Here is a 25,277-nt window from a genome sequence, read left to right on the forward strand (position 1 = left end):
CAAAGTCAGTGCAACAGTGAGATGAAATGTTCTCACATTTTCCCTTCACCTGTTTTTATGTTAATATAATTTAAAAGTCCCATCTTTTTTTTTTATCCTTTGCTTCCTTTATTCTCATCACTTCAGTGATCATCAAAGATCTTTTCAAGTAGGGACCTCTAATCTGGTTAGAAGTTCCAGCTAGGAAGCTGGAGTTCATTCTACCATCGGTCCAACTTTGGGTCTGAGTTGCTCCATGTGTGGTAGGAGAAATAGTTAGTGTTCCTTTTGATTAGTAAAAGAGAGAGTTGTTCGTATGGCAGAATGTTTCTTATAGAGAAGTTCAGTAAGGATTTAGAGAAAAATTAGGGATTATGAATTTAGTATGGGTTAGGAATATTCAGGGATTATTAGGTCACAGAGATTAGACCCTGCTCTTCTACAAACTACTTTGATATTTAAACACACACAAATCATTACACTGAGGCACAGGTGGTCTGTGGCCAATGGCATCTTTATGTCATTTTGTTGATTGCCCTCTATTGTGTAATTAAGATTTAAAAGACTCAGATCTAATTCTATGACCAACTAGAAACACTGTCTTGACCACTTGAGAGGCATGCTTTGTCCATACAAAAGGTCTACCTCATCAGTAGATAAGGAATATTAACTTTGCCTCTTTTTAAGATAATTAATGTTACTAAATGTGGTTCTGCATAATAACAATAGTGAGTGCCATTATGAGCTAAGCTCCATAAATGTGAACTATGATAATGCTCAGTGGATTCTTGGCAAGAACTATGTGAAATAGACATTATCATTCAAATTAATAGATGAAAGCCAGGTGTGGTGATGCATGCCTTTAGTTCCAGCATTCAGGAGGCAGAGGTAGGAGGAGCACCATGAGTTCAAGGCCACCCTGAGATTACATAGTGAATTCTAGGTCAGCCTGAGCTACAATGAGACCCTACCTCAAAAAAAAAAAAAAAAAGACGAAGAAGGTTAAAAATTTAAAAGATTGACTTATCTGTAGTAACATGATCTTATTGGAACCCAATGTTTTTGATCCTTCCACTGTCATTGGAAGTATAAAATATAGTTCCTTAACTCTGAAACAGCTACTATAACATATACAAAGAATTCTAAAAATGGTGCCAGGCATGGTGGCATCTGTCTTTAATCCCAGCACTTGGGAGGCAGAGGTAGGAGCATTGCTGTGAGTTCGAGGCCACCCTGAGACTACATAGTGAATTTCAGGTCAGCCTGAGCTAGAGTGAAACCCTACCTCAAAAAAAATTCTACAAATGGAATTAAAAGAAAGCTGTTTATTTTTGTCTTGGCTGACATGAACTTTGAGCATTTTAATTCTATTTTTTTGCAATAGTTTTTCCTATACCTCCTTTGAGGAGAATTTTACCTTATGAAATGCCATCAGACAAGTTAGACTTACTTAGTTTAAATGATTGTTACTTTTAACCAAGTGATTTAGAACTCAGTAGTAACATATTTGCTGCCTTTTTAGAAATCCTATTACTATTCATAAGTTAAGAGGAGTGTAAAACAACATTACCATTTTTTTAATATTTCAACATACATATTAAACATACCAGAGAGCAGACATGGATATAATAAGCTAGCTTTCTAGACCCTGCTTCTTATCATTATATTTCTCTAAAAATTATTTTTAACTTGCATTACCTCAAGCAACATCTCACATCAACTACCACTTACCCATGCATTTCTTTTATTGTTTCTCAAAACTAGATAATTTTGTCTTTTACATTTCATTCTCTGTTTTTATTTTCAGAAGTTATTGTTCCAACACCTGAAGGTTCTACCATTTTGGTTTCCAATGCCTCTTTGACCACATCAGTGCCCACCCCTGTTATAAATAGTACATTTACCCCCACAACCTTGCAGACTATCTTTTCAGTAAGCTCTTCTGAAAACAGCACCTCAGCTTTAGCTGATGTCTCTTGGACCCAGTTTAATATCATCATTTTGACAGTCATCATCATTGTGGTGGTGCTGTTAATGGGATTTGTGGGAGCTGTGTATATGTACCGAGAGTACCAAAACCGGAAACTCAATGCTCCCTTTTGGACCATCGAGCTGAAAGAAGACAATATCAGTTTCAGCAGCTACCATGACAGCATTCCCAATGCAGACGTGTCAGGATTGTTGGAAGATGATGGCAATGAAGTGGCTCCCAATGGACAACTGACCCTGACAACACCCATCCATAACTACAAGGCCTGAGGAGTTGTAGTGATTTTCCTGGATTGTTAAACCACAGTGCTTATTAAGGCAGCATCAGCCTCTGGGCCAGACAAAGCCTGGGTAGAATTTGCTGAGAAAAGTAAATAGTGCATCTGAACTTTTCAGGTACATATTTGTAATGCGCTTATCCTGTGTCACTCTTAGTTTTCTAATGAAGATCTGAAGCATTCATTGTCATGAAGGACTTGAAGTAAAGTCTATTTTTGTATCAAACCACATGAGTGTATGGAAAGGCAAAATCCTGTAGTGTAATCCAATTCTACCTGGCCTCCAAATGAGCTCTTGGGAAGTGTTCACCTCAGCAGCTCTAACAGTGCGGTGGATGTGCAGGGAGAAGGGACTGATGGAAGACTTCATCTCCATTCCTGAAATATGTTTTGTAAAGGAGGAGCAGGGATTATATTCATTTTGCTTTCCTAATATATGTGATTGAGAAAAAGCTGATGTCTAGGCAATATCACAATAAAATGATCTTGATTGTTTCTAGAATAGGGGTAGAAAAGTTCACAAAGATCATAGAAGGGCTTCATTGTTTTCCTCCCAGGATTCTTGCTCAATGATGGAATTAAAATACAAGATAAACTTCTAACAGTAGAGAGAAGGAGGCAGCAATAGGGAGAAAAGGAACCTGATGGTCCTCCTCAGGGGCTCGTACACATGATAAGCTGTCTAAAAATAAGGAAGATTCCTGCCTCTAGAGAATAAGGTGTACATAGTAAATGTAGCATATCTGCTCAGCATTGTTCTTGTACCTATTTGTAAAAAAAAAATCATGTCATATTTTATCATCTAGTCTTTATTTGTACAGCAGTTAATGGTGTAAAAAGAAAATAAGGGGATTGTTAGAATACTGTAAAATAGATGGCAATATTGCTAGAGCTGGGACTCTGGTGAGCAGCAGTCATTTTTAGTCCCTGTTTGGACACTGTTGAAATTTATAAGAGGTTGAAGGTTTCTAATGTTTCTGTTCTCTCTAAACCTAGAGTTGTATGCTCTTTGACTTACATAGAATCAAGCAATAGATTTTGAAGTCAGTAATTGTTAAGCTGGGACACAGGCTACATTCTCCAAACCACTCATCTAATTACATACTAGCCACTCTGTATTTTACACAGATTATATAAAACACCCTTGCCAAAATAGTTCTTTCCTGAATGTAAAAGATAGTCTTCCAAAGGACAGATATTTTGAGTTCTAAAAGAAGTCATTACCTCACTTGGTATCCTTCATCTTCATGCCTGTGAAATGTTTGTGTCCCCTCAAGCTACAAAGTAAATACTTCCTACACCTGAACATAAACTACCATCACTCATGTGTCATCATGTGTCACCAAATATGATCTGTCTTCTGCAATGCAGTTCCATTCTCTTACTTGGGTAGAGGGTAGCTCGGTAGTTGACTGTGTATTTAGTCCTTGCTTTTACATGCCATTTTCCCCAGAGCCAACTACTGTTGTGCTCGTCTATTCTGTATTGGAACATTGTGGATGAATCAAACCAAGAAAGGTGACCAGAAGTCAAATGTAGACATTTACTAGGAGAAACCACAAACTGTGAAGTGGTTATGAATGAAAACAGACTAGACCTGGGAATTTCAAATTGATGCCTTTGTTTAACTTCCTCAGAGAAAAGCCTAGAATTTGGCCACCCTCTATAGTTGACATTCAAGTTGTTCTCAGGGTTGGGAGATGATGCTCTAGAGGAGGGACAGCAGATGATCTGCTCTGGTAGTCTGAGGGTGCTCTGCATATGTAACCATTTTCACAGGAGTAGACATTCTATTACACTGTATTGAAACTGTATAACAGCTCTGGGTGCAGCTCAAGTGGCTCATCACAAGCCTAGTATGCTGGAGACTGCTTTAATCCCCAGCACTATGAAATGAAATCTTTTCATTGCCCTTTGTCATTTACAAAACGCTTTTCCATGTATGTTCTTTGTTCCTTGCCATGGCCTCCTAAGAAGCCATTGTCTTACCCGGTTTATAGATGAGGAGGCTACGGCATAGAGAGGCTTAAATGTCTTGTTCAAGGCTATCCAGTGCATATTAACATTATGCTTGGAGCCAGGACACTCAACTCTGGAGCAGTCTTTCAACTATACACTAACACTGAAATCAACTAGGAAGCTGGGAGGAAGAGTCCTATTTGTGGATGCTTCTAATTTTTTTTTGAGACTACCATGTACAATTTAGGGCCACACAGCTACAGCAAATGACTTTGTGGAAAAAACATAGGAAGATTTCTATCTGAAGCCAGTATTAGTGGTTAGAAAACAGACTGTCAGTCTATGCTTCATTAAACTGAAGGAATCCTCGGGGGCGGGGGCGGGGGCTGGGGGGAAGGACTTGCTTTCCCAGCAGGTACAGTGTAAGTATTTATAGACTGTGTAATGCATAATTCCTAGGAATTGTGCAAAGTGGTGGCATACCTGCCTTTGTCCTTGACACCCCATTTCCTGCCAAAAAAAGGAACAAGGTCAGAATTGAGGATGATGAAAATAAATATTTGTTAAACACAAGTTAACCCATTGAATAAAAGAGGAATATTTTATGGGGAATTAGAGCCAAGGCCAGATAGGATTTTGGCCATATGGAGGTTCGAGACACAGACCTTAAATGACACAGCAAAAATTGAATTACAAAGAATGTTTCTCTTTACTTGCTAACAGTTCCTAGGTCACACTCTTAATTTTTCATATTAGAAAAAAATTAAGGCCTTACAATTTTTAAAGCTAATATTCCTCTCGCCGGGCATGGTAGCACACACCTTTAATCCCAGCACTCAGAAGGCAGAGGTAGGAGGATCACTGTGAGTTCAAGGCCACCCTGAGATGACAGAGTGAATTCCAGGTCAGCCTGGACTATGTGAGACCCTACCTCGAAACCCCCCCCCCCAAAAGCTAATATTCATTAATGACTCCTGGTGTTTTACTTGCAGAAATAATTTTGCTCTAAAGTATGAATTGATGATGAGTTGATACACCTTTGAAATCAGGCTAGGAAATGACTGGATGCAATGCATGGCTTTCACCATCCAGGGAAAGGAGCCTGCCCATGAGTCCTAGAAAGCCTAATCTTGGAAGAATTTTTATCTGATTGAAAATATGTGGGCTTTTTTTTAACTAAAACTGATGAGAATGTTATTGAGAAACTACAGTCACTGAAGAGAAGCTTGTACCTTCATTGCTTCCTGTGCATCTCTAATAGTGGATGCTTTAGTTGGCATTGAAAATGTCTTTTATTTCCCTTACATCCCCTTCTGGTCACTCTGTGCCTCCTAGGGCTCTCTTAATAATGGAATCTCTCCAACTATAGACAAAAAGCGGTGGTAAGATCTCTTATTCACAATGAGGTCTTATTGACCCAGTGCAAAGCTTTTACCAGAGATTTTAAGCGAGGACAACAGTACAGCTATGGGATAGGAGAAGAGAGGGTTAGTTTTGGACAGGATTTGTATAAGGCCCATGTGGTGTGAGTGCTCTCTAGCTCCAACATCCTCAGGATAACTAACCTGTAAAGCAACGCTCACTGACTTACTAGTTCATTTTGTCAGCTGAGTGTTTTCTAGATGTTTAGTCCTTATGCAGCCATGCTTCCTCTCAACAAATTCACTTTGAGCTAGGTTATTAGGTTATTCTGCTGGCTGTGTACTTATAGGATGTTCTAAGTATGACATAGAATGACTATCCCCTGCTTCTTATATTTTGAGATATGTGGATAGGAATTGGACTACTACATTTTTCAAGAAAATGTCTCTGACAAAATATTCAGAGAAGTCAAAAGCAACCCAGGAAAAACCTATCAAGGCAAGGACAGGCTGTCTTGTCTCAACCATTAAGAACTTTTAGTCTGTTTTGATCTTGATAATAAAGAGTTTGAGAACTTCCATGGGTTTGGTGTCTGTGGCGGAGTAATGAAGGTTCATGTGACTTCTCCCTAAGCCAGTGACTGTGGTCTGGGGAAAAGCAAGAACTTGGACACAGTGATTCATCTGAAGAAGTTATTTAATCTCAAGTGGCTAAAGGTTGTGGCTCCGTGAAGTGCAGTGGTTGGAGGAGGCCTTGTCAAAGGCCAGTGGGAATCTTTCTCACTTGTTAACTGATGCATATGCAGAAACTGCAACAGCAGCCGCCCTGGTGCATGAGCCAAAGCTTTGGGTTCAAAGAAGTCCAGAAGCCAAATGATTGAAAGTCAACCTTTAATGCTAGGCACAAGCACTCTGTAAGAAGTTAAATTTCAGCCCAAGCAACTAGGAAATGTTTCTTAAATAGTAAACTTGTATTTATGTCACTAAAAGTCTAACACAAAATTTAAAAACATGTCTCATATGTATGCTGTACTAGGCTTCATGATGCATTTCTAAATTTGTGTATGATTTGAATATATGAAAGAATTTATACAAGAGTGTTATTTAAAATTATTAATAAATGTATATAATTTGTACCTATTGTAGAATTGTTTTACTCTTTATGTGGTAAGACTTCTTTTTCTTAACTTTGCATTGACAACTTTCATAAATACACATACATGATGGGTGAGACTTCTTAAGAGAAGTCTACATATATGTACATATATATGTATATGTATGTATGTATGTGTATATATATATAAGCGCTAAAGATGACTCATCAGTTCACTTCATGAATGTCTTTGACCCCTTCATGTATTAGCAGTACATTTTGTTTAAGTTCATTTAAGGAATGTGTTTTACTTGGGGAGAAAATACCACATAAAAACAATTTTTATAAAACAAACACCTAAAGTGAAAATATGTATTAATGTATATTCTTGGGCTGGGACTGTGGCTTAGTGCTAGGGTACTCATCAAGCATGCACAAGACCCTGGAGTCCATCCCCAACACTACAAATGAATCAGCAAACAATAGCATATAATTTCTTTTATGTCTTTCCTTGTTTCCTGAGTCTCTTTGCATTTCCATAAAAATTTTATTGAGAAATTGATTCCATTTGGATTTCTTACATATGCCAAGGAATTTCTGAAATTAGAAGGTAAACCACATTCTGTGTGCTTGTTTATTAGGTAACCAATCATGAAAGTTCATCTATTTATTATTTTAAGGTACCCTTGAAGCTTCTATTACACTATATCTAATGGGGTGTTTCCTAGAGGTCCAAGGGGTGCTTTGACAAAGAAGTCAAACAAAACAAGTATTTCCTTGGGCTGAATTTATTCTACATCAGCTGTGTGGTGGAACATGCCTATCTCAATACTTGGAAAGTGGAGGCAGGTGAGTCAGGAGTTCAAGGTCAGTTTTGGCTATGAATTTGAGTTCAGCTTGGGATATATAAGACCCTTATTTTTTCAAATTCTATTTCAGTTCATTGATATTTAAAATTTACAACCTTGCCGGGCGCACGCCTTTAATCCCAGCACTCGGGAGGCAGATGTAGGAGGATCGCCATGAGTTCAAGGCCACCTGAGACTACAGAGTTAATTCCAGGTCAGCCTGAGCCAGAGTGAGACCCAACCTCGAAAAACCAAAAAAAAAAAAAAACAAACCTAAAATTTACAACCTATTTTTCCTATTATTTATACTCATACAAAAAAGCAAGATTTACAAATTTTATTTAATATATGTGGTTTGTGATGTATATATATGAGTTAGGCATTATCCTAAGGGAACAGAATAATTATGGCAGGAAGTTACTATATATCACATATATATATATATTATATATATATGTATATATATATAATATATATATATATATAAAACTAGGAAGAATATATATATATATATATATATATATATATATATATGTGTGTAACTAGGAAGAAATTTTGTCATACTTTTGATGAAAGTCGATAAACACATCTATATTACATTATCAAAATTGATTATTCCCATTTTCTTTCTTTCTCTTTTTTTTTTTTTTTTGTTTTGATTTTTCGAGGTAGGGTCTCACTCTAGTCCAGGCTGACTTGGAATTCACTATGTAGTCTCAGGCTGGCCTCAAACTCATGGCGATCCTCCTACCTCTGCCTCCTGAGTGCTAGGGTTAGAGGCATGTGCCACCACGCCCGGCTTGATTATATCCATTTTCTATAGGACAGTAAGACACATACTTAAAAAAAAATCCACATACTTCAGTATAATTAAATCAATAATATCAACGAAATCAATATGATTTGTTTTATTTTATCTTATTGATTTTTATGATGCTATATACCAAACGCTGGACCTTGTACATTCTAGGCAAGTACTCTACCACTGAGCAACATCCCTAGCTCTTGTGTAGTTTTATTTTTATTTTGGTTTTCTGAGGTAAGGTGACCTGGAATTCACTACATAGTTTCAGGCTGGCTTTAAATCCACAGTGATCCTCCTACCTCTGTTTCCTGAATGTTGAGTTTAAAGGCGTGTGCCACCATGGCCAGCCATAGTTTTGTTTATTTATTTACTTATCATTTATTCTTTTTTGTGGCAAGACCAATTGACTGGCCTTGTTTTTTGAAAATATTTCTTTTTTTTTTTAAATTTATTTATTTGAGAGCGACAGACACAGAGAGAAAGACAGATCGAGGGAGAGAGAGAATGGGCGCGCCAGGGCTTCCAGCCTCTGCAAACGAACTCCAGACGCGTGCGCCCCTTTGTGCATCTGGCTAACGTGGGACCTGGGGAACCGAGCCTCGAACCGGGGTCCTTAGGCTTCACAGGCAAGCGCTTAACCGCTAAGCCATCTCTCCAGCCCTGAAAATATTTCATTTTATGTATTTATTTTAAAGAGGTAGAAAGAGAGAGGGAGGAAGGGAAGGAAGGAGAGAACATGGGTGTGCCAGGGCCTCTAGCCTCTGGAAGAAAACTCCAGATGAATGCACCACCTTGTGCATCTGACTTATGTGGGTCCTAGGAAATTAAACCTGGGTCCTTTGGCTTTTCAGGCAAGTGCTTTAGCTGCTAAGGCATCTCTCCAGCTCTAGCTTCTTTTTTCTTTCTTTCTTTTTTTTTTAATGAGAGAGAGCAAGAGAGAGCAAATTGGCATGCCAGAGCCTCCAGCCACTGTAATCAAACTGCAAACATGTGTGCCACCTTATATACATGTGCAACCTTGCATGTGTGTCATCACCTTGTGTGTCTGGCTTACATGTGATCTAGGGAGTCAAGCATGGGTCCTTAGGCTTTGCAGGCAAGCACCTTAACTGCTAAGCCATCTCTCCAGCCCTGTAGTTTTATTTTTAAACTAAGTAGAATTAAAAACAACAAAAGGTTTTCTTTTTTCTTTTTTTTAATTTTTTTGGTTTATTTTTATGTATTTATTTGATAGCGACAGACAGAAAGAGGCAGAGAGAGAGAGAGAGAGAGAGAGAGAGAGGGAGAATGGATGTGCCAGGGCCTCCAGCCACTGCCAACGAACTCCAGACACGTGCGCCCCCTTGTGCATGTGACTAACGTGGGTCCTGGGGAATCAAGCCTTGAACCGGGGTCCTTGGGCTTCACAGGCAAGCGCTTAACGGCTAAGCCATCTCTCCAGCCCCAACAAACTGTTTTCTATGAGACAATAATGTTAGGAGTGTTAACCAACAAGCTGAGAAGTAACAAGAGAATGCTAAAGTTATTTTACCTGTAGGTTAGTTTTGCAGGGAAATTTTATGAAAAACTTAACAGTAATTATTATTCATTCTTTGTAATACTTTTGTTTATATAATGAAAGCCATCAGACAATATTAAATTTAAAAGGGTTATGGGCATATGTGTATGTGTACATGTGTGCATATGCATGTGAAGATGAGAAGCCCTAGAAGCCACTAATTAGGCTGCACTAGCTGACCAGAAAGCCCCGGGCATCCCCCTGTCTCTACCTTTCCAGTGCAGGGATTACAAATGTGTGCCATACACCTGTCTTTTTTTTTTTTTTTTTTTTTTGGTTTTTTGAGGTAGGGTTTCACTCTAGCCCAGGCTAACCTAGAATTCACTCTGTAGTCTCAGGGTGGCCTTGAACTCATGGCAATCCTCCTACCTCTGCCCCCGAGTGCTGGGATTAAAGGCGTGCACCACCACACCTGGCTTACACCTGCCTTTTTGGCATAGGTTCTGGTCATCTACTTCAGGTTCTCAAGTCTTTTAGGTAAGCACTTTACTAACTCAGCTATTTCTCCAGTTCTAAAATGTGTTGTTCTAAACTTTGCTTGAGGGCTGGAGGGATGGCTTAGCAGTTGAGGCACTTGCTTGCAAAGCCAAAGGACCCAGGTTCAATTCCCCAGAATTCATGTTGAGCCAGATGCACAAGGTGGTGCACGCATCTGGATTTTGTATGCAGCAGCTGGGAGCCCTGGTGTGCCCATTCTCTCTCCCTCCCTCTCTCTCTCTCTCTCTCTCTCTCTCTCTTTCTATTTGTCACATAAATAAATAAAAATAAAATATATTTTAAAAATAAGAAATAAAATGTGCTTGATTGTTGTGGTTGAATTAGACATGCCCCATAAACTCATGTGTTTTGAATGCTTGTTCCCCAACTGGTGGCAATTTGGGAAGTGGAACCTTGCTGAAGGAGGTGTGTTGTTGGGAGCAGACTTAGAGGTGTTATAGCCAGCTTCCCCTTGCCAGAGCTCAGCTCACTCTCTTGCTGCTTTCTGCCAGATGGTGTGGCAAGAAGAGATGCCCAGCCTCTATTCTGTAATGCTTTCCTGCCATCATGAAGCTTCCCCTCTAGACTATCAGCCAAAATAAACCCTTTCCTCCCATCAGCTACTTTTGGTTGGGTGTTTTGTTCTAGCAATGTAATGGTAACTACAGTTGTGAACACTTCCTACATGGTTGTTTAAAGCAAACAGTACTTGATTCACGAACTGTATTTGGCCAATGTCATAAGAATTTTGTATGATGGGGGGCTAAGGAAACAGCTCAGTAGTTAAAAGTACTTTTTTACCAAGCTTGCCACCCTGTGTTCTCTTCCCTAGAACCCAAATAAAACTGGTTACAAAGTGATTCATGTGTGGCATGCATGTGTCCATATATACACACTCAATTAATAAATAGCTTTTGTATACATTGGATAAGACTTTTGGATTTGGATATGGTTTGTCTTCCTAGACATCCCTCTGTTGGAGGCTTGATGGTAGAATCTTGATTTATATTCAAGATGGATTGATGCTTTTCTCATAGAAATTCCTAGAGCCTGGTCCTCCCTTGAGTCTTTCCTTCACAAGTGCTACTTGCCACTTTCAGATGCATTCCTGTCATTGCTATGCCACCCACCACAAGGCTCTCACTAGAGCCAAACAGATTCTGACCATGCTCTTAGGTTTCTAGAACCATGAGCTAAATAAATCTCTTTTCTTTATAAGCTACTCAGACTTGAGTATTTATTTATAGCAACACAAAAAGGACTAAGAAAGTGACTTGTCTTGTTCAAAAGAGATAGCAGCTATAGGTTTCAGAAGGGTTGAAGAACTCTTAAAATTGTATGTTTTGTTCATAAAGATTTCTTGGTGAGCCATACCATTAATCATTCTCAAAAGGATCTATGTTCCCCAAAGGATTAACAACTATTCAGATAATGATTTTTAGCAATAAAAACTTTCGCATTCAATGGCAATTGATACACTTGATAAGTTGATTTTGTTTAAAAAAAAAAAAATCAGACCTAAAAATCCATGACCTAGAAAGCAGAGTTTTGCACAAATTCTGGGTTGTTTTGATTACCAGAGTTGGTGTGCAAAGTTCAAAAAAAAATGGGGGCAAATTGTAGCTGTTAAACAATAGGGGTACAGTTTAATGTACATGTCTATTGAGATTATTTACAGTCATTAAGAAAGATTAGAAAGAGTTATTCAAAACAGTGAATAAACCAGCACTTGGGAGACAGAGGTGGGAGGATTGTCATGAGTTTAAGCCACTTTGAGAAAACATGGTGAATAGCCTGGACTAGAATTAAACCCTATCTCGGAAAACAAACAAACAAAAAAAGTGAAAATTAATTGAAAAGGGATATTTGAAGATGTGCTTGCAATTCTACTCTTGGCTTATAGATTTAAAAAAAATTATTTATATGGACCAGGAGCCACATTTCTAATTCTTCATTGCAGCATTATTTGTTATAATAACATATTTAGAAACAGCAGATTCCTGTCCATACAGGCAAGGGTAGATTGTGGTCTATCCATATACTTTGAACAGAATTTCATGCAATACTGGAAAATTACAGCTATTCATTAAAATGGATAAGTCCCAAAACCAATATTGAGCAAAAAACAAAAAAATCAAGTCACAGGGGCATATAAAGAGAGTATACTTTATATAAGAGCCAAAATGGAAATTATATTGTTTAGAAATATATGAGAAAACTAAATAAAAAGGGAATGATTAATACAAAAGTTAATATAACCTTGGAAGAAAGAAGGAGATGTCAAAATGTCTTCAAACATATGGATGATATTCTATTTTGTAAATTGTGAGCACATGGACTTTCATGCTACCCTTGGTATCCATAGAGAATTAAACTCTGTGAAGATATCAAAATCTATAGAGCTCAAGTCCCTAATACAATGGTGTGTTATTTCCATATAAATTATACACATCTTTCGTATACTATAAGCTCTCTCTAAATTTGTTATGATATCAAAAACAATTCGAATGTACATAGTTATTAAGATGTATTATTTAGATAATATTGACAAAGGGAAAAGCCTGTATCTTTTTTCTTTCATTTTTTAAGCTTTTGGTGCATGTGTGTATAGTATTGTGGTATGGTGTGTACATGCTGTGTACATGTGTAGTATTTGATGTGTGGGTACAAATGTGTACACGCCCCATACACACACGCATAGAACATAGGGTGTCCTCCTATATTGCTCTCCTGCGTTGTTTCTTTGGGATGGAGTCTTGTTAAACTGCTGTTGTTTAGGCAGAGTGGCTGATCAATGAGCCCCAGCATGTCCCCTGTCTCCAACCCTCTTAGGACTGGAGTTACAGGCATGTTTGGCCACACCCAGCTTTTTATATGTGGATATTGATGATTGAACTGTGAGCCTCATGTTTGGGTAGCAAGCACTCTCCCTTGCTGAGCCATCTCCATGGAGAATTTTACCACTTTGAGTCAATCTTGTCTGGAAACACCCTAGTTGACACACCCAAAGGTGTGCCTCACTGATGCCCGGGGTGATTCTTAATACAATCAAGTTAACATTAACAGTCACAGTGACTGATAAGAACATCCTTTGTTTGCATATTTGGGTTTCGTGCCTAGCTCTTAAAATAGCTCCAGAGTGGTAAAGGTAAAAGGAACCTCTTTTGTTACCTGTACAAAGCCCTTGTCGACCATACCTGAGTTAATGAGATGGCTTTTGGAAAGTCCCTAGTGATGGTTGACAAATGAACCAGCCACATCGTTGTAGAGGGTGGGCTCTTTCAGCCTACTTCCTGAAGTCTGCTGCAGGAAGACAGGCTGAGAGTGAGTTTAATCAGCAGTGGCCAGTGACTTCATTAATCAGGCTGCATAATGAGCCTCCACATGAATCCTACTGGGAAAGGTTTAGAGAGCTTCCAGATACACAAGGTGGCACATATGTCTGGAGATTGTTTTCAGCAGCTGGGGTCTCTAGCACACTGCTCATTCTTTCTATCTACCTCACTCTCTTTCTCAAATAAATGAAAATAAAATGTAACATGGACTCAGGAGTATTTTCCTGAATTCTATAATCCATTCTGGCAAGTTATCAAGCCAGGAACAGGACTCATGAGAGTTCTGGATTTGTAGCTCATCAGAAGCAGTAAGGAGGCATGGACTATATATACATATAATATAATATAATAATATTATATATATATATATACATATATATATATATATATTTAAGGAAGGGAGAGGGAGAATATGGGTGTGCCAGGACCTGCCATTGTAAATGAACTCCAGATGCATGCACCACTTTGTGCATCTGGCTTTCCTGGAGAATCGAACCCAGGCCATCAGGGCCGTTCACTACTGAGCCATCACTCCAGCCCAGGCCTGGACTTTTCCTGGCATCTGAAGTAGGGCCCTGAAGCTTAAGCACATGATGTTAGCTCTGGGTAGATGGTGTCAGACTTGCACTACATTGTAGAAGAGCCAGCTGGTGTCTACAGAAAATTGGAGAATTGCTTGGTGTGGAAATACACACAAATTTGGTGCTGGAAGTGAAGCATGTACCAGAAGCAAGGCTTTTTTCTCTTTTATCTCTGCTTAGAAAAATTGTGCTCATGTGATGTCCATGGATGTCTTTTATCTTTGGCTTCCTATTGTCAAGCATAGGCCCAACATCTCTTGTCCCCTAAAGCTCAATAAATGTGAAGACCACATATACACTGCATCCTGGAGGCTTTGAACTTGTGCAAGCTTAAACCAAAGACCAAACAGACTGCCACTTTGGGAAGCACCAAGTGTAAGCATGCAGTACAAAATTCTTTCCAGCAGAATGGTGGTGACGAAGGACATTTCTGAAGCATAGAGACTGGGTGGGGTGGGCTGCTGGCCGCACATAACCTATATGCTGCCTGAGTAGGGCACACACCTCCTCTAGAAATGGGTGCTTTGCACCCCTCCCTCTCTCACCCCCCCCCCCCCCCGCTTGCCTTTATTTTCTGTAGCTTGAAGAACAGACAGGGTACATTCTACCCTTTTCATCTTTCTCAGACGTTTTCTAAATGAGCCATTGTTGTCTTTAATCACCATGGTGAGGGGATTGTCCTGATTCATTTAAAGGAGGATTTTTTTTGCCAAGGGATGAGGTTTTTTCAGACAAGAATAAAGACATTAAGGACTGTCTATTAAGATTCTGCTTTAATAATTTGGGGATAATTAAGCAAATTGTATCAACTCCAATGGATCATTATGCCCCAGAGGAATTGTCTGAGGTTCAGGGTCCTTTTGATTGAGAAAGAAAGGATCGGAATGTGGCAGCAGTTACTTTCAGAAGTCCTCTTTGTTAAAATAAAAACATAAAGCCAGGTATTCTTGTAATCCCAGCTACTGAGGAGGCTGAGTGAGGTAGGATGATCCTAAATTTGAGGCCAGTCTGGGTAGTTTGGCAAGATTTGTATCTACAAATGAAAAAAAGAAAAAAGAAAGAAAGAAGAGAAGGAAGGAAAGAAAAGGAAGAAAGAAAAGAAGATAATGAGAAGAACTAATGTTAACAGCTCCTTTCCTGTTTTTTTTTTTTTTTTTAAATAACATATTTACAACCTGGATCACACCTTTTGTATTAAAAGACCTATCTGATCACTAGAAACATCCCAGAAAACTTGGTCTAAAAAGTTTGCATTAGCAATTAACATTCAACTTTATTACCCTGGGCTTCCTAGCAACCAAGAATACATTAAAGATGCATCCTATCATGCAAAGAGAGAATCAACCTATTTTTTTCTGGATTTAAATAATAACAGACTACACTACAAAGAGCAGGTGCTTGTGAAGTAGAGAAAATAGGGCTTTCCTTGGTGACCTTCCAGGTAGGGGGCCTTGAGAGAATCAGCAGCCAGCTTAGTCCCGTGGCATTGCTTATGAAAAGAGTGGCAGCTCTGACCTCTTCGTGTTTCCATGAGGCTGGGGGAAGCACTAAAACACAAGAGAGGTGTTCAGTGAATGCTAGTTCCCTTCCTCTCTCCCTTTTATTTAAGTCTCCAATAAAATCTTTACAGAGAAGTGCAGTGTTATTCTTTCTTTAGTGAGTGCAGAATTGGATCAGGTACCACATGACTTCTGACTAGAGGTTGCAGGAGAGACTAAGCTGGAACTGAGATGGAAGCCAGCTTCCTGCTGTCTAGCTCTCATAGTGCTGGAGAGCACTGTGCAAGCTGCTGGGGAATAATGGTCACCAACAGTGTGAGCAAGCAGTGGATCTTGCAAGCCACAAATCAATCAGCCAGGCAAGATGAACCCACCAGTGCAACATAAGTTATGGGGGTAATCAACTGATCTCTGCTTGGATATGAAGCCCATTCAGTGGGAGGGGATTCATGCCTGGTACTGAGAATCAAGTCAGAAGCCTATGGTTTGGAAGGTCATAGTCCCTAGAAGGAAGCTTCCACTGTTCTTTGGTAAACGGAAAGGTTGTGCTTGTCCAAACTTCTTTCAAATGTCTATATTGATCCCCTTTGACCCATATTGCTATCATTCTTAATAGGAGAACCTGCTTTTTATAGATGGCAGTGAGAACACGGAGAACCAAGACCCATCATAATGACAAGAAAAGAAAGTTGATTAGCACAAGTCATCTCTATCCCATCTGCCAGGGCCTAGGGAATATTATAGAGAAAGTGGCAGATTAAATACAAATGCTGTTCTCACTGGTAGCCTGACAACTTCCTCCAGGGAGATGGTGGTAGACACTGAGGAGATTCAAAGCTCATCAAAGCTGAAAAAATCAGAGGCTGCTGAGAGCTCAATACTAAAGGAGACTTATAACATGTCCTTCAAGGCTTAGGGAACATGGCAGAAGAACGGGTAGAAAGAATTTAGGAGCTACAGGGGGGGAATGTGTATTGGGAGGCATTGTCCTCCCCACAGGAACTGACTGATATATTCATGACCCACAGTGAACACCAATACCTCCACTGAGGAGGGCTTTCAGTGGAATGCAGGTGGGGAGAGGGGACACAAGAGGGATAACCTGATAGGAGTATGGCTAGTTTGTAATATGTTCATATACTAAAGTTCCCAGTAAAAATTATTTTAGCTGGGGTGCCACACACCTTTAATTCCAGCACTGTGGAGGTAGAGGTAGGAGAATTGCTATGAGTTTGAGACCAGCCTAGGAGTACAGAGTAAATTCCAGGTAAGCCTAGGTTAGAGTCAGATCGTACCTTGAATAAATTTTTTAAAATTATTTTTCAAAAATGCTTGAGAGATTGCTCAGTGGTTAAGGTGCTTGCCTGCCAAGCCTAATGACTCAAGTTCAATTCCCCTGTACCCATGTAAGCCAGGTGCAATGAATAGGCATGTGTATCTGGAGTTTATTTGCAGTGGTTTGAGTCCCTGGTATGCCTGCTCTCTCTCTCTCTCTGCTTACAAACAAATTAGTAAAATATAGCATGTAAAAAAGGAGATAAAAAGAAATTCCAATATAGCTCAACATTAGAATAAGACCGTTGCTAGGTTTTGGGTATGTTTGAGATGCAATGAAATACTTTCCCAGGCCGTGTTGCATTGCTGCTGTCTCTGAGCCTTCAGCAGGCAGGCTGGTGTTGGACCTGACACAGCTCACAGGCAGTATGGCATCTTAGAGTTGGTCTGTAACCTTTGGGAAATGCCTGCATGGGTGGGGTCCTGTGAGTGAGAAGAGTACAGGCCTGGAAGTTGTGCGCTTGGAGTCTGAGCCATGTGTTGAGTTTGCAGTGACCACTGAACCATCTGGTTTTCCACTGATTCATTGGAGAGTTTTGGTTGGAGGTTCTTTACTAGGGCCCTTTTCATTCTTGTACTCCCTTAGTTGGGTAGAAAAGGGTGCTTGGGAGTAAGGTTATTTCTTCTGGTTAAGATTAATTAATTCATTCTTTTACCAGCACTCATTGAACACCTATAGACCTTCCAAGATGATGCAGAAGGGAAACAGTTCCAGTTAAACAGAACTGTAGGATGCCGGGCGCGGTGGCACACGCCTTTAATCCCAGCACTCAGGAGGCAGAGGTAGGAAGATCGCTGAGTTGGAGGCCACCCTGACATTACATAGTGAATTCTAGATCAACCTGAGCGAGAGTGAGACCCTACCTCAGAAAATAAATAAATAAATAAATAAAAAGCACCCCAGAACTGTAGGAAACACAAATCCTTACTGATAGAAAGTACGCCGGTAATTTGCTGATGTGGTGAGGAAATGCATGTCGACTGGATCACTGGGGAACTTTTTGAAGTGAAATAACTGTTTTATATCATTTATTCTAATATAGTAGGCACTAACCTATTCTGGCTATTTAGATTTGTTACTTAAATAGAAAAATTAAAAATTTAGGGCTACAACAATAGCTTGGTAGGTAAAGTGCTTACCGAAGTTCAATCTCTAGAACCCATGCAATAAATAAATAAATAAATAAATAAATAAAATTTTAAAAAGCCTAGCATGGCAGTACACGCTTGTAATCCCAGTGCAGGGGAAGCAGAGATAAGTAAATCCCTGAGGCTCACTGACCAGCCAGTCTGGCCTACTTGGTGAACTTCAGGCCAGTGAGAAACCCTACCTCAAAAAAGGTGGATGACACCTAAGGTATAATACCAGATGTTATCCCTCGACCTCTACATACATGCACACATGTGTACCAGCATACACTGACATATATATATTTACATACACAAATCAAGCCAGGGTGTGGTGTCTTATATCCTGTAATCCCAGCATTGGTATAAATTCAAAGCCACCCTGGATTAGTGAATTCTAGATAAGTCAGGGATACAAAGTAAGACCCTCTCAAAGATAAAAAGAAAGAAACAAAGAAAGAGAAGGAGTCAGTCCATCACATAGAAATATTTCTAAGGTCCAGTTGCCATATGTTAATGAGAGGCTACTCTCTTGGACACCATAGGTATGGGCTATTTCTACTTTCCATATAGTTCTAATCTGCTTGTGGCAGTGGCTATGTGAATATATAAATTTGCCAAAATTCATCAAAATATACATTTAAATTAGGTGCATTTTGCTATATGTAGATTCTCAATAAAATCAAGTTAAAGTCACAGTCTCAAGGAATTTACAGTACTAGAACTGGTCGAATTATAGAGCTATGGCTCTCAAAAGCAAATAAAATGTGGTTGCAGGGCTGGGGGAAGCTCAGTGGTGAAGATATACCAAGCATGTACAAGGAAGGCCCTAGGTTCAATCATTGGTACCAAACAAATTTCCATCCTGGTTGAGAGAACCCAGGGAATTGAGAAGAAAAGAGGAGAAGGTGTGCTAGGCCGTAAATGCTATGAGCATAGAGGGCTCTTTTGGGCGAATTACAAAAGACATGCCTTCTTTGCCAGGACCTCCTGGCTTGCCAAGCTGAGTGTAGACTGGTGCCCCCTTTGGCCTCTGAGGACTTGTGCAGAGAGCAGCCGGGGCAGGGTGCCTGGCGCTGCATCTGACGGAAGGGTAGAGGTAGTGATGCCTGCCTTAATCTCTTTGTGGCAGGCAGTAAGGCAGCTTTCCCAAATCTGCCAGGCTCTCTAATGTGAGTTCAGCATGGCTAAGGAGGAGGCAAAGTTTTTTAATCCCTTCTGCAACTCACAAGACTTTAATTGCTTCTTTTAATCTGCAAAATGTCCAAACTACTGATTAATTCAATTACCTTTTGCCTAGAGCTATTGCTATTTTGCATATTCAAGTAGATGGCTGGAGAGATTGCTTGGAAACACTCCATGGTATCTTAGGATGATTTTTCTCATAGTCTTTGGCTTTCTTACAGATCTCTCCTGGGTCTGGATGCTTGTAAATCTGGCCTTGAGGCCTAGGATGATCAATGTAGGCTTGCCATATACCTGTGCCTCTCTGTTTCAAAACAATCAGGAGTGCCAACTTTTGTGAGGCTTTAATTTCCATGTCCATAGAAGAATGATAGCAACCTTGTCTCAGCCATTGTGAGGAAGCATTAAATGTTGAAGAAAGAAGCCAGACATGAGTCACAGGCCTGTAATCTTAGCCATTCAGGAGAACTGAAATTTTAAGGCCTTCCTAGATTCCAAGAGTGAGTTTGAGGGCAGCCTGGATAGCTTAGTCTGTCTCAAAAGTTAAAAAAATAATTGCTGGAGAGATGGTTCAATGGTCAAAGTATTTACTTGCAAAACCTGATGGCCTGGGTTCAACTTCCCATAGTCAGATGCACAAAGTGGCCCATGTATCTTGAGTTCATTTGCAATGGCAAGAGGCCCTGGCACACCCATACTTTCTCTCTCTACTCATAAATAAATAGGTTAATTAGAAATTTAAAAAGAAACAGGGCTGGAGAGATAGCTCAGTGATTCAAGGCACTTACTTGCAAAGCTTGATGTCCTGGGTTTGATTTCCCAATGCTTCGGGCCTCCTAAGTGCTGAGATTAAAGGCATATGCCACTATACCAGAGAGAGAGAGAGAGAGTGTGTGACAGAAATAGAGAGAGACTGAGATAGAGAATATGGGTGTACCAGGGCTCCAGCTGCTGCAAACAAACTCCAGATGCATGCATCACCTTGTGCATCTAACATTAAATGAATACTGAGTAATCAAATTCGGGTTGTTAGATTTTGCAGGCAAGTGCCTTAACCACTGAGCCATGTCTCCAGCCCATAAAGCTGATTGCTTTTAAATAAGGTCTGCAGTAAATTGTATTATATAGCATAACTTCTGTTTTTTTTAAAAAACTTTAAAAAATAACTTTAATTTCTAATAACACCTGAGCTAGGGTTGTGTAAAATGGTAATATTTTAGGGAACTGGGTGAAGGCTATATGTATAAATGTCAAAAATCAATTAGAAAAAAATATGTAGCTTGTTTCATGCCAGGATTTCACTATGTAACCCCCGCTGACCTTAACCTCATGATCCTGATTCAGCTTCCTGAGTACTGGGATTACAAGCGTGTGCCACCATGCTTACCTTCCTCATACTATGTCTGCAACAGTTTTCTAAGTCTGAAATTGTTTCTGAATGAAAAGCTCAAAAAGGAGAGATATGTGGCCTTTGACAAATGTCTTCTTTCTGAATCTTAGTTTTCTCTTGTTAGACATTTTATCACAGTGATAGAAAAGATGAGGTAGAAAAGGTAGTTGATAAGTTAATATTGAGTGTGTGCTCAAGCATGTGTATATAGGGCAGAAGACAATCTTACGCTTTGTTCCTCAGGGACTTTTTTTTTTTTTTTTTTTTTTGAGACAAGGTCTCTCATTGGTCTTGATCTTGCTTAGTTAGGGATTCCACCTGGATTTTTTGTTGTTGCTTTTTGAGGTAGGTCTCACTCTAGTCCAGGCCGACCTGAAACTCTGTAGCTCCAAGCTGGTCTTGAACTCAGAGTGATCCTCCTACTTCTGCTCCCCAAGTGCTGGAATTAAAGGTGTATGCCACCATACACAGATTTTGTTGCCAGTGTGGGTTCTGGGGATTGATCGAACTTAGTTCCTCAAGCTTGCAAAAGAAGAATTCTACCAACAGAGCTATCTCTTCAGCTCCAGAGGTTTATTTTGATTTATTGTTTCACAGGCATCAGTCCATAGTTGCTTGGCTCCATTGTGGTGGCACAGTACGTCATGGGTGGGGGGCATGCGGTGGAGTTGCTGCTCACCTCATGACATCCAGGAAGCAAAGAGAGAGCGAGCAAGGAGGGGCCAGAGTCTTCACAGCCCCTTCAAGTCCAAGCCCCTAAGGGTCTATCTTTGTCCAAGTAGGCCCCACTTCTTAACAGTTGTGCCATTTTTCAATAGCATCACAGTGTAGAGACCAAATCTTTGACACATGTAACTTTGGAGCCATTTCAAATTCAAACTACAGCATTCCTCATCTGTACTACTGTAGGGTAATCATTCCAACCTACTTTACAGTGTCATGGGGAGAAAATGGGCTAGTGCCAAGTAGCAACGTGAATGCATTGATTACAAAAACTTATTCGTGCTGATAGTAATGGGACTGTCTTCAGCTGCTATAATCTCAGAAGGGTTTCTCCCAAATGAAAAACATCTGGATATAAGCTACTTTCAGCCACTCAGTGTGTCTTTGTCCAAGGAAGTGATAATGCCAGCTTTGTGGCTGGATGGCGGTTGTCAAGGAGATGGCTCCAGATAGCCCAAACAGCTGCTGCTAGTGACGTCAACTCCAGGCTTAACAGAAAGAAAAACCACAGTGAGACAGACAGAGCAAAGTCCTCCCTGTCCCTGACTATGAAACCACTAATGTAGCAGGAAAAAACAACTTCCTATATAGCTTTTCCTCTGTGACATTGATTCTATTCTCAGTTTCTAGGCTCACTCAGGGTTTGGCACATAATTCATAACCTGGTCTTAATGAGAAGGGCAATGGATTAATTCTAATAGAAGTTCTTACAGGTTCTTTCTTCTCTATCTTTTTCACAATTCATCTATTTATATACTTACTTATTTGAAAGAGAAAGTGACACGGAGAAAGAGAATGTGAATGGGCACACCAGGACCTCCTGCCACTACAAATGAACATCAGACACATGCATCTCTTTGTATATCTGGTTTTATGTGGGCACTGGGAAATTGAACACAGACCATCAGACTTTGCAAGCAAACACCTTCCACAGCTGAGCCATCTCTCCAGCCCCCAGGTTCTTTCTTCTTTATAGTTTCCAAAGTATCCAATTAGATAATTCAACCTGGTGAGTTTGACATTGTTTGCTCCACTTTATACATGGGAAAACCAAGATGCAAAATGCAAGGGGAGGAGATTTTAGGCTTGATAAGTTGGACTCAGAATCCAGGCACCCAGACTTGAACTCTAAAATTTCAGAAGGGTTTCTCATCACCTTGAAGTAGTTGCTCAAGGAGTAGTCTCATGAACATGACACTTAAACAGTATGTTGTTCAGATTAGAACTCATGTCTGAATTGTAAATTTTAAAGTGGAGAAAAACAAACACATAGGGACATACGCTGTCTGAAATACTTAGAGCATTGGAATTCAGAGGGATCTGGTCTTGTCTCTCAGCTCTGACACTTTCCTATTTGGAGAGATAGAGGAGGTAGGGAGGGAAAAAAGGTGGGGGGAGAGAAGAAATCTGGGAATATATAAAATTACTAAGGACAGAGCTCCTAAAGATATTTCAGGTCATTTTCACAAAAACCTTGCAGGAATAAGCAGTGGTCCCATTTTTCAGATTGATTAACTGATCATTTTTTTTGTTTAACATTTATTTGTAAAATCGCTAGGTGATAGGCATAATGCTATGGATAAGGAAAAAGCAGTGAATGATTCACACTGCACTCACTTCCAGTCCAGTGCAAGAGGAAGACAGTAAGGAGATGTAATTGCAAAATGGTGGTAAGTGCTACAAAGGTAAAATGTCAGTGGCTTACAATACAAGAAATGGTTCTTAGATTAGAGATCATGGATAGTCTCTTTGGGAGTAATAGATCATTTAACTAAAGGAGTAGGAAATTGAGGGCTAGGGGGATGTATTAATTATTATAAAACAGTCACCAACTATCTATCCACTCATCCACCCATTTTATTTATTTATCTATCTGTCTGTCTATCTATCTACTTATTTATTTAGTGTTACTATGAATGAACTCAGGTCCCTGAGCACTCTACTACTGTGTCACATGACAGTCCTTTCCAAGGCACTTTCATTCAGGACTCTCAATAGCCTGCAGGGCAGGGAGAAGGGGCAGTGTTAACAAGTTTGGTAATTGCTTTGTGAGTCAGGAAGGACAACTTGGCTCTAGAGAGCCCAGATCTTGATAGTAGTTGCTGTGGCCCTAGTTCCAGTGGATAGTAAATTTACAATGTGTTTACTTTGAGTATGTCGTTTTCTTTCTCTGGGGTCTCAATTTACTGATTAAAGGTGCATGAATTCCAACAGTAACAAAAGATCACAAAGCGAGAACTTAGAGAGGAAATGTGGCTGACCACTTGACCCACAGGGACGAACTGCTGCAAACTAAGTGTGTAAATTACTGTTTTAGGACTCCACAAGTAGTATTTTTCTTAGTGAGGCAGTGCCCGATTATCTGAATTTTAACTTAAGGCAGAAGTCTTTTAGGTGCACAGACCCAATATGTCTGTGTGATCATTCTAGAAAAGCAAACGAGTTACTAGTCTCGAGTTGTGATAAGGGAGTGAATTGCCATCTCCCACTTAAATTAATTTACCAGGGTCGTAATTCGCCCTCAACAAAGATGACGTCCGTCCTGGCCTCACAAACAACGGTCGCTAAGCTTTCCTTGCTTAGCCTTGCAGGCCTAAGCGTGAAGGCCCTGCCCTTAGTTAAGATGGCGCCCCATTCATGCTTCCTTGCCCGGTTTCTGGCCAGGCAAGTGGACTTCACCGCGCGCGCCTGGGTGGCCCCGCCTTGTTTCCGTAGGAAGACGCGCCGGGAAAGATGGCGGCGGTTGCGGTTTGAATTGCAGTGGCGCCGCTAGACTCGCAACAAGAGCTGCGCTGGAGGGGGCGGGACCTGAAGAGCCGGGCGGGTGGCGGCAGCCTGCGGAACCAGGGGCGTCGCAGCCACAGACATCAGTGGCCCCGCGTTCGGGATGGACTCGGTGATGGAAGGGGACGTCGCCCTCCCCCGGACCCTCAGTGGCTGCAGGTGCGGCCCGGGCTTTGGGGACATGCGGTAACTTGGGGCTCCTGCCGGCGGGGGTTCTGCCGAACGGGGCCTTCGGCTTTGCTCCTGGGGGTGTTTCGTCGGGCAGTGTGTGGGAGTCGGCTCCTTCGGGACGAGTGCACTGGTGCCACTGAGTGTGGGGCCTGGGACTCCGACCTGCGCCAGGTCTGGCATTCTGGAGCATACTTGGAGGAGGCTGTGAAGGACAGAGAAGGGCTTTCAGAGAGTGGAACCGCTCGGTGTATGCCGCTAGTTGGGGCCGGAGTCATTCCAGTTTGGAAGTTTGCAGTCATTATTTTAGACTTTGTTGATGGAGTCGCATAGTGGCCACCCAGGACAGTGGCAGTAGAGTGCGGGAATTAAGAGCCTTGGTTAAAAAATAGGCAGAATTGAGTTAAAATCCAGTTCTGTAAATTGTCTACCTGTGTGACTTTGGGGAATTGACTTAACCTGTTTACCCATCTGTAAAATGGGGTAGTGGTAGTGCCTACCCAGCAGAAGTGAGTTGAGAATTAAAAGAAACAATGCCTTGGGGTTGGGGCATGGCCCAGCCCTTAAAGGCACTTGCTTGCACAACTTGCCAGCAGATGTCTCAAGTCCAGCTTTACATGTGTGCTAGGGAATCCAAAGTGACACATGTGGAGTTCATTTGCAGTGGGCACGCGCGCGCGCGCACACACACACACACACACACACACACACAAAGAAAAAAATAAGCTGTGCCTACCCAGCAGCTCTTTTGGCAAGTTTTGTGCTTGTCACACAATCAGTGTTGTCACCACCACTAGTACTA

At 40.6% G+C, this 25,277-nt stretch overlaps 2 protein-coding genes across 6 annotated transcripts in view; both read left to right on the forward strand.

Annotated features, from left to right (window-relative positions):
- Megf9 (multiple EGF like domains 9) overlaps positions 1-6,702 on the forward strand; it is a 157,081-nt gene extending 150,379 nt beyond the window's left edge. For both annotated transcript variants that reach the window (XM_004662742.2, XM_045154257.1), the window contains exon 6: positions 1,787-6,702. In XM_004662742.2, coding sequence (XP_004662799.2) covers positions 1,787-2,238 — 452 coding nt within the window. In that variant the 3' untranslated portion in view covers positions 2,239-6,702. The remainder of the gene's footprint in view (positions 1-1,786) is intronic.
- Positions 6,703-24,258: 17,556 nt separating this feature from the next.
- Positions 24,259-25,277, forward strand: part of Cdk5rap2 (CDK5 regulatory subunit associated protein 2) — a 234,187-nt gene continuing 233,168 nt past the window's right edge. For all 4 annotated transcript variants that reach the window (XM_045150597.1, XM_045150610.1, XM_045150615.1 and 1 more), the window contains exon 1: positions 24,259-24,466. In XM_045150597.1, coding sequence (XP_045006532.1) covers positions 24,411-24,466 — 56 coding nt within the window. In that variant the 5' untranslated portion in view covers positions 24,259-24,410. The remainder of the gene's footprint in view (positions 24,467-25,277) is intronic.

This window comes from Jaculus jaculus, chromosome 1 (genome assembly GCF_020740685.1).
Source record: "Jaculus jaculus isolate mJacJac1 chromosome 1, mJacJac1.mat.Y.cur, whole genome shotgun sequence".
NCBI classification, from domain to species: domain Eukaryota; kingdom Metazoa; phylum Chordata; class Mammalia; order Rodentia; family Dipodidae; genus Jaculus; species Jaculus jaculus.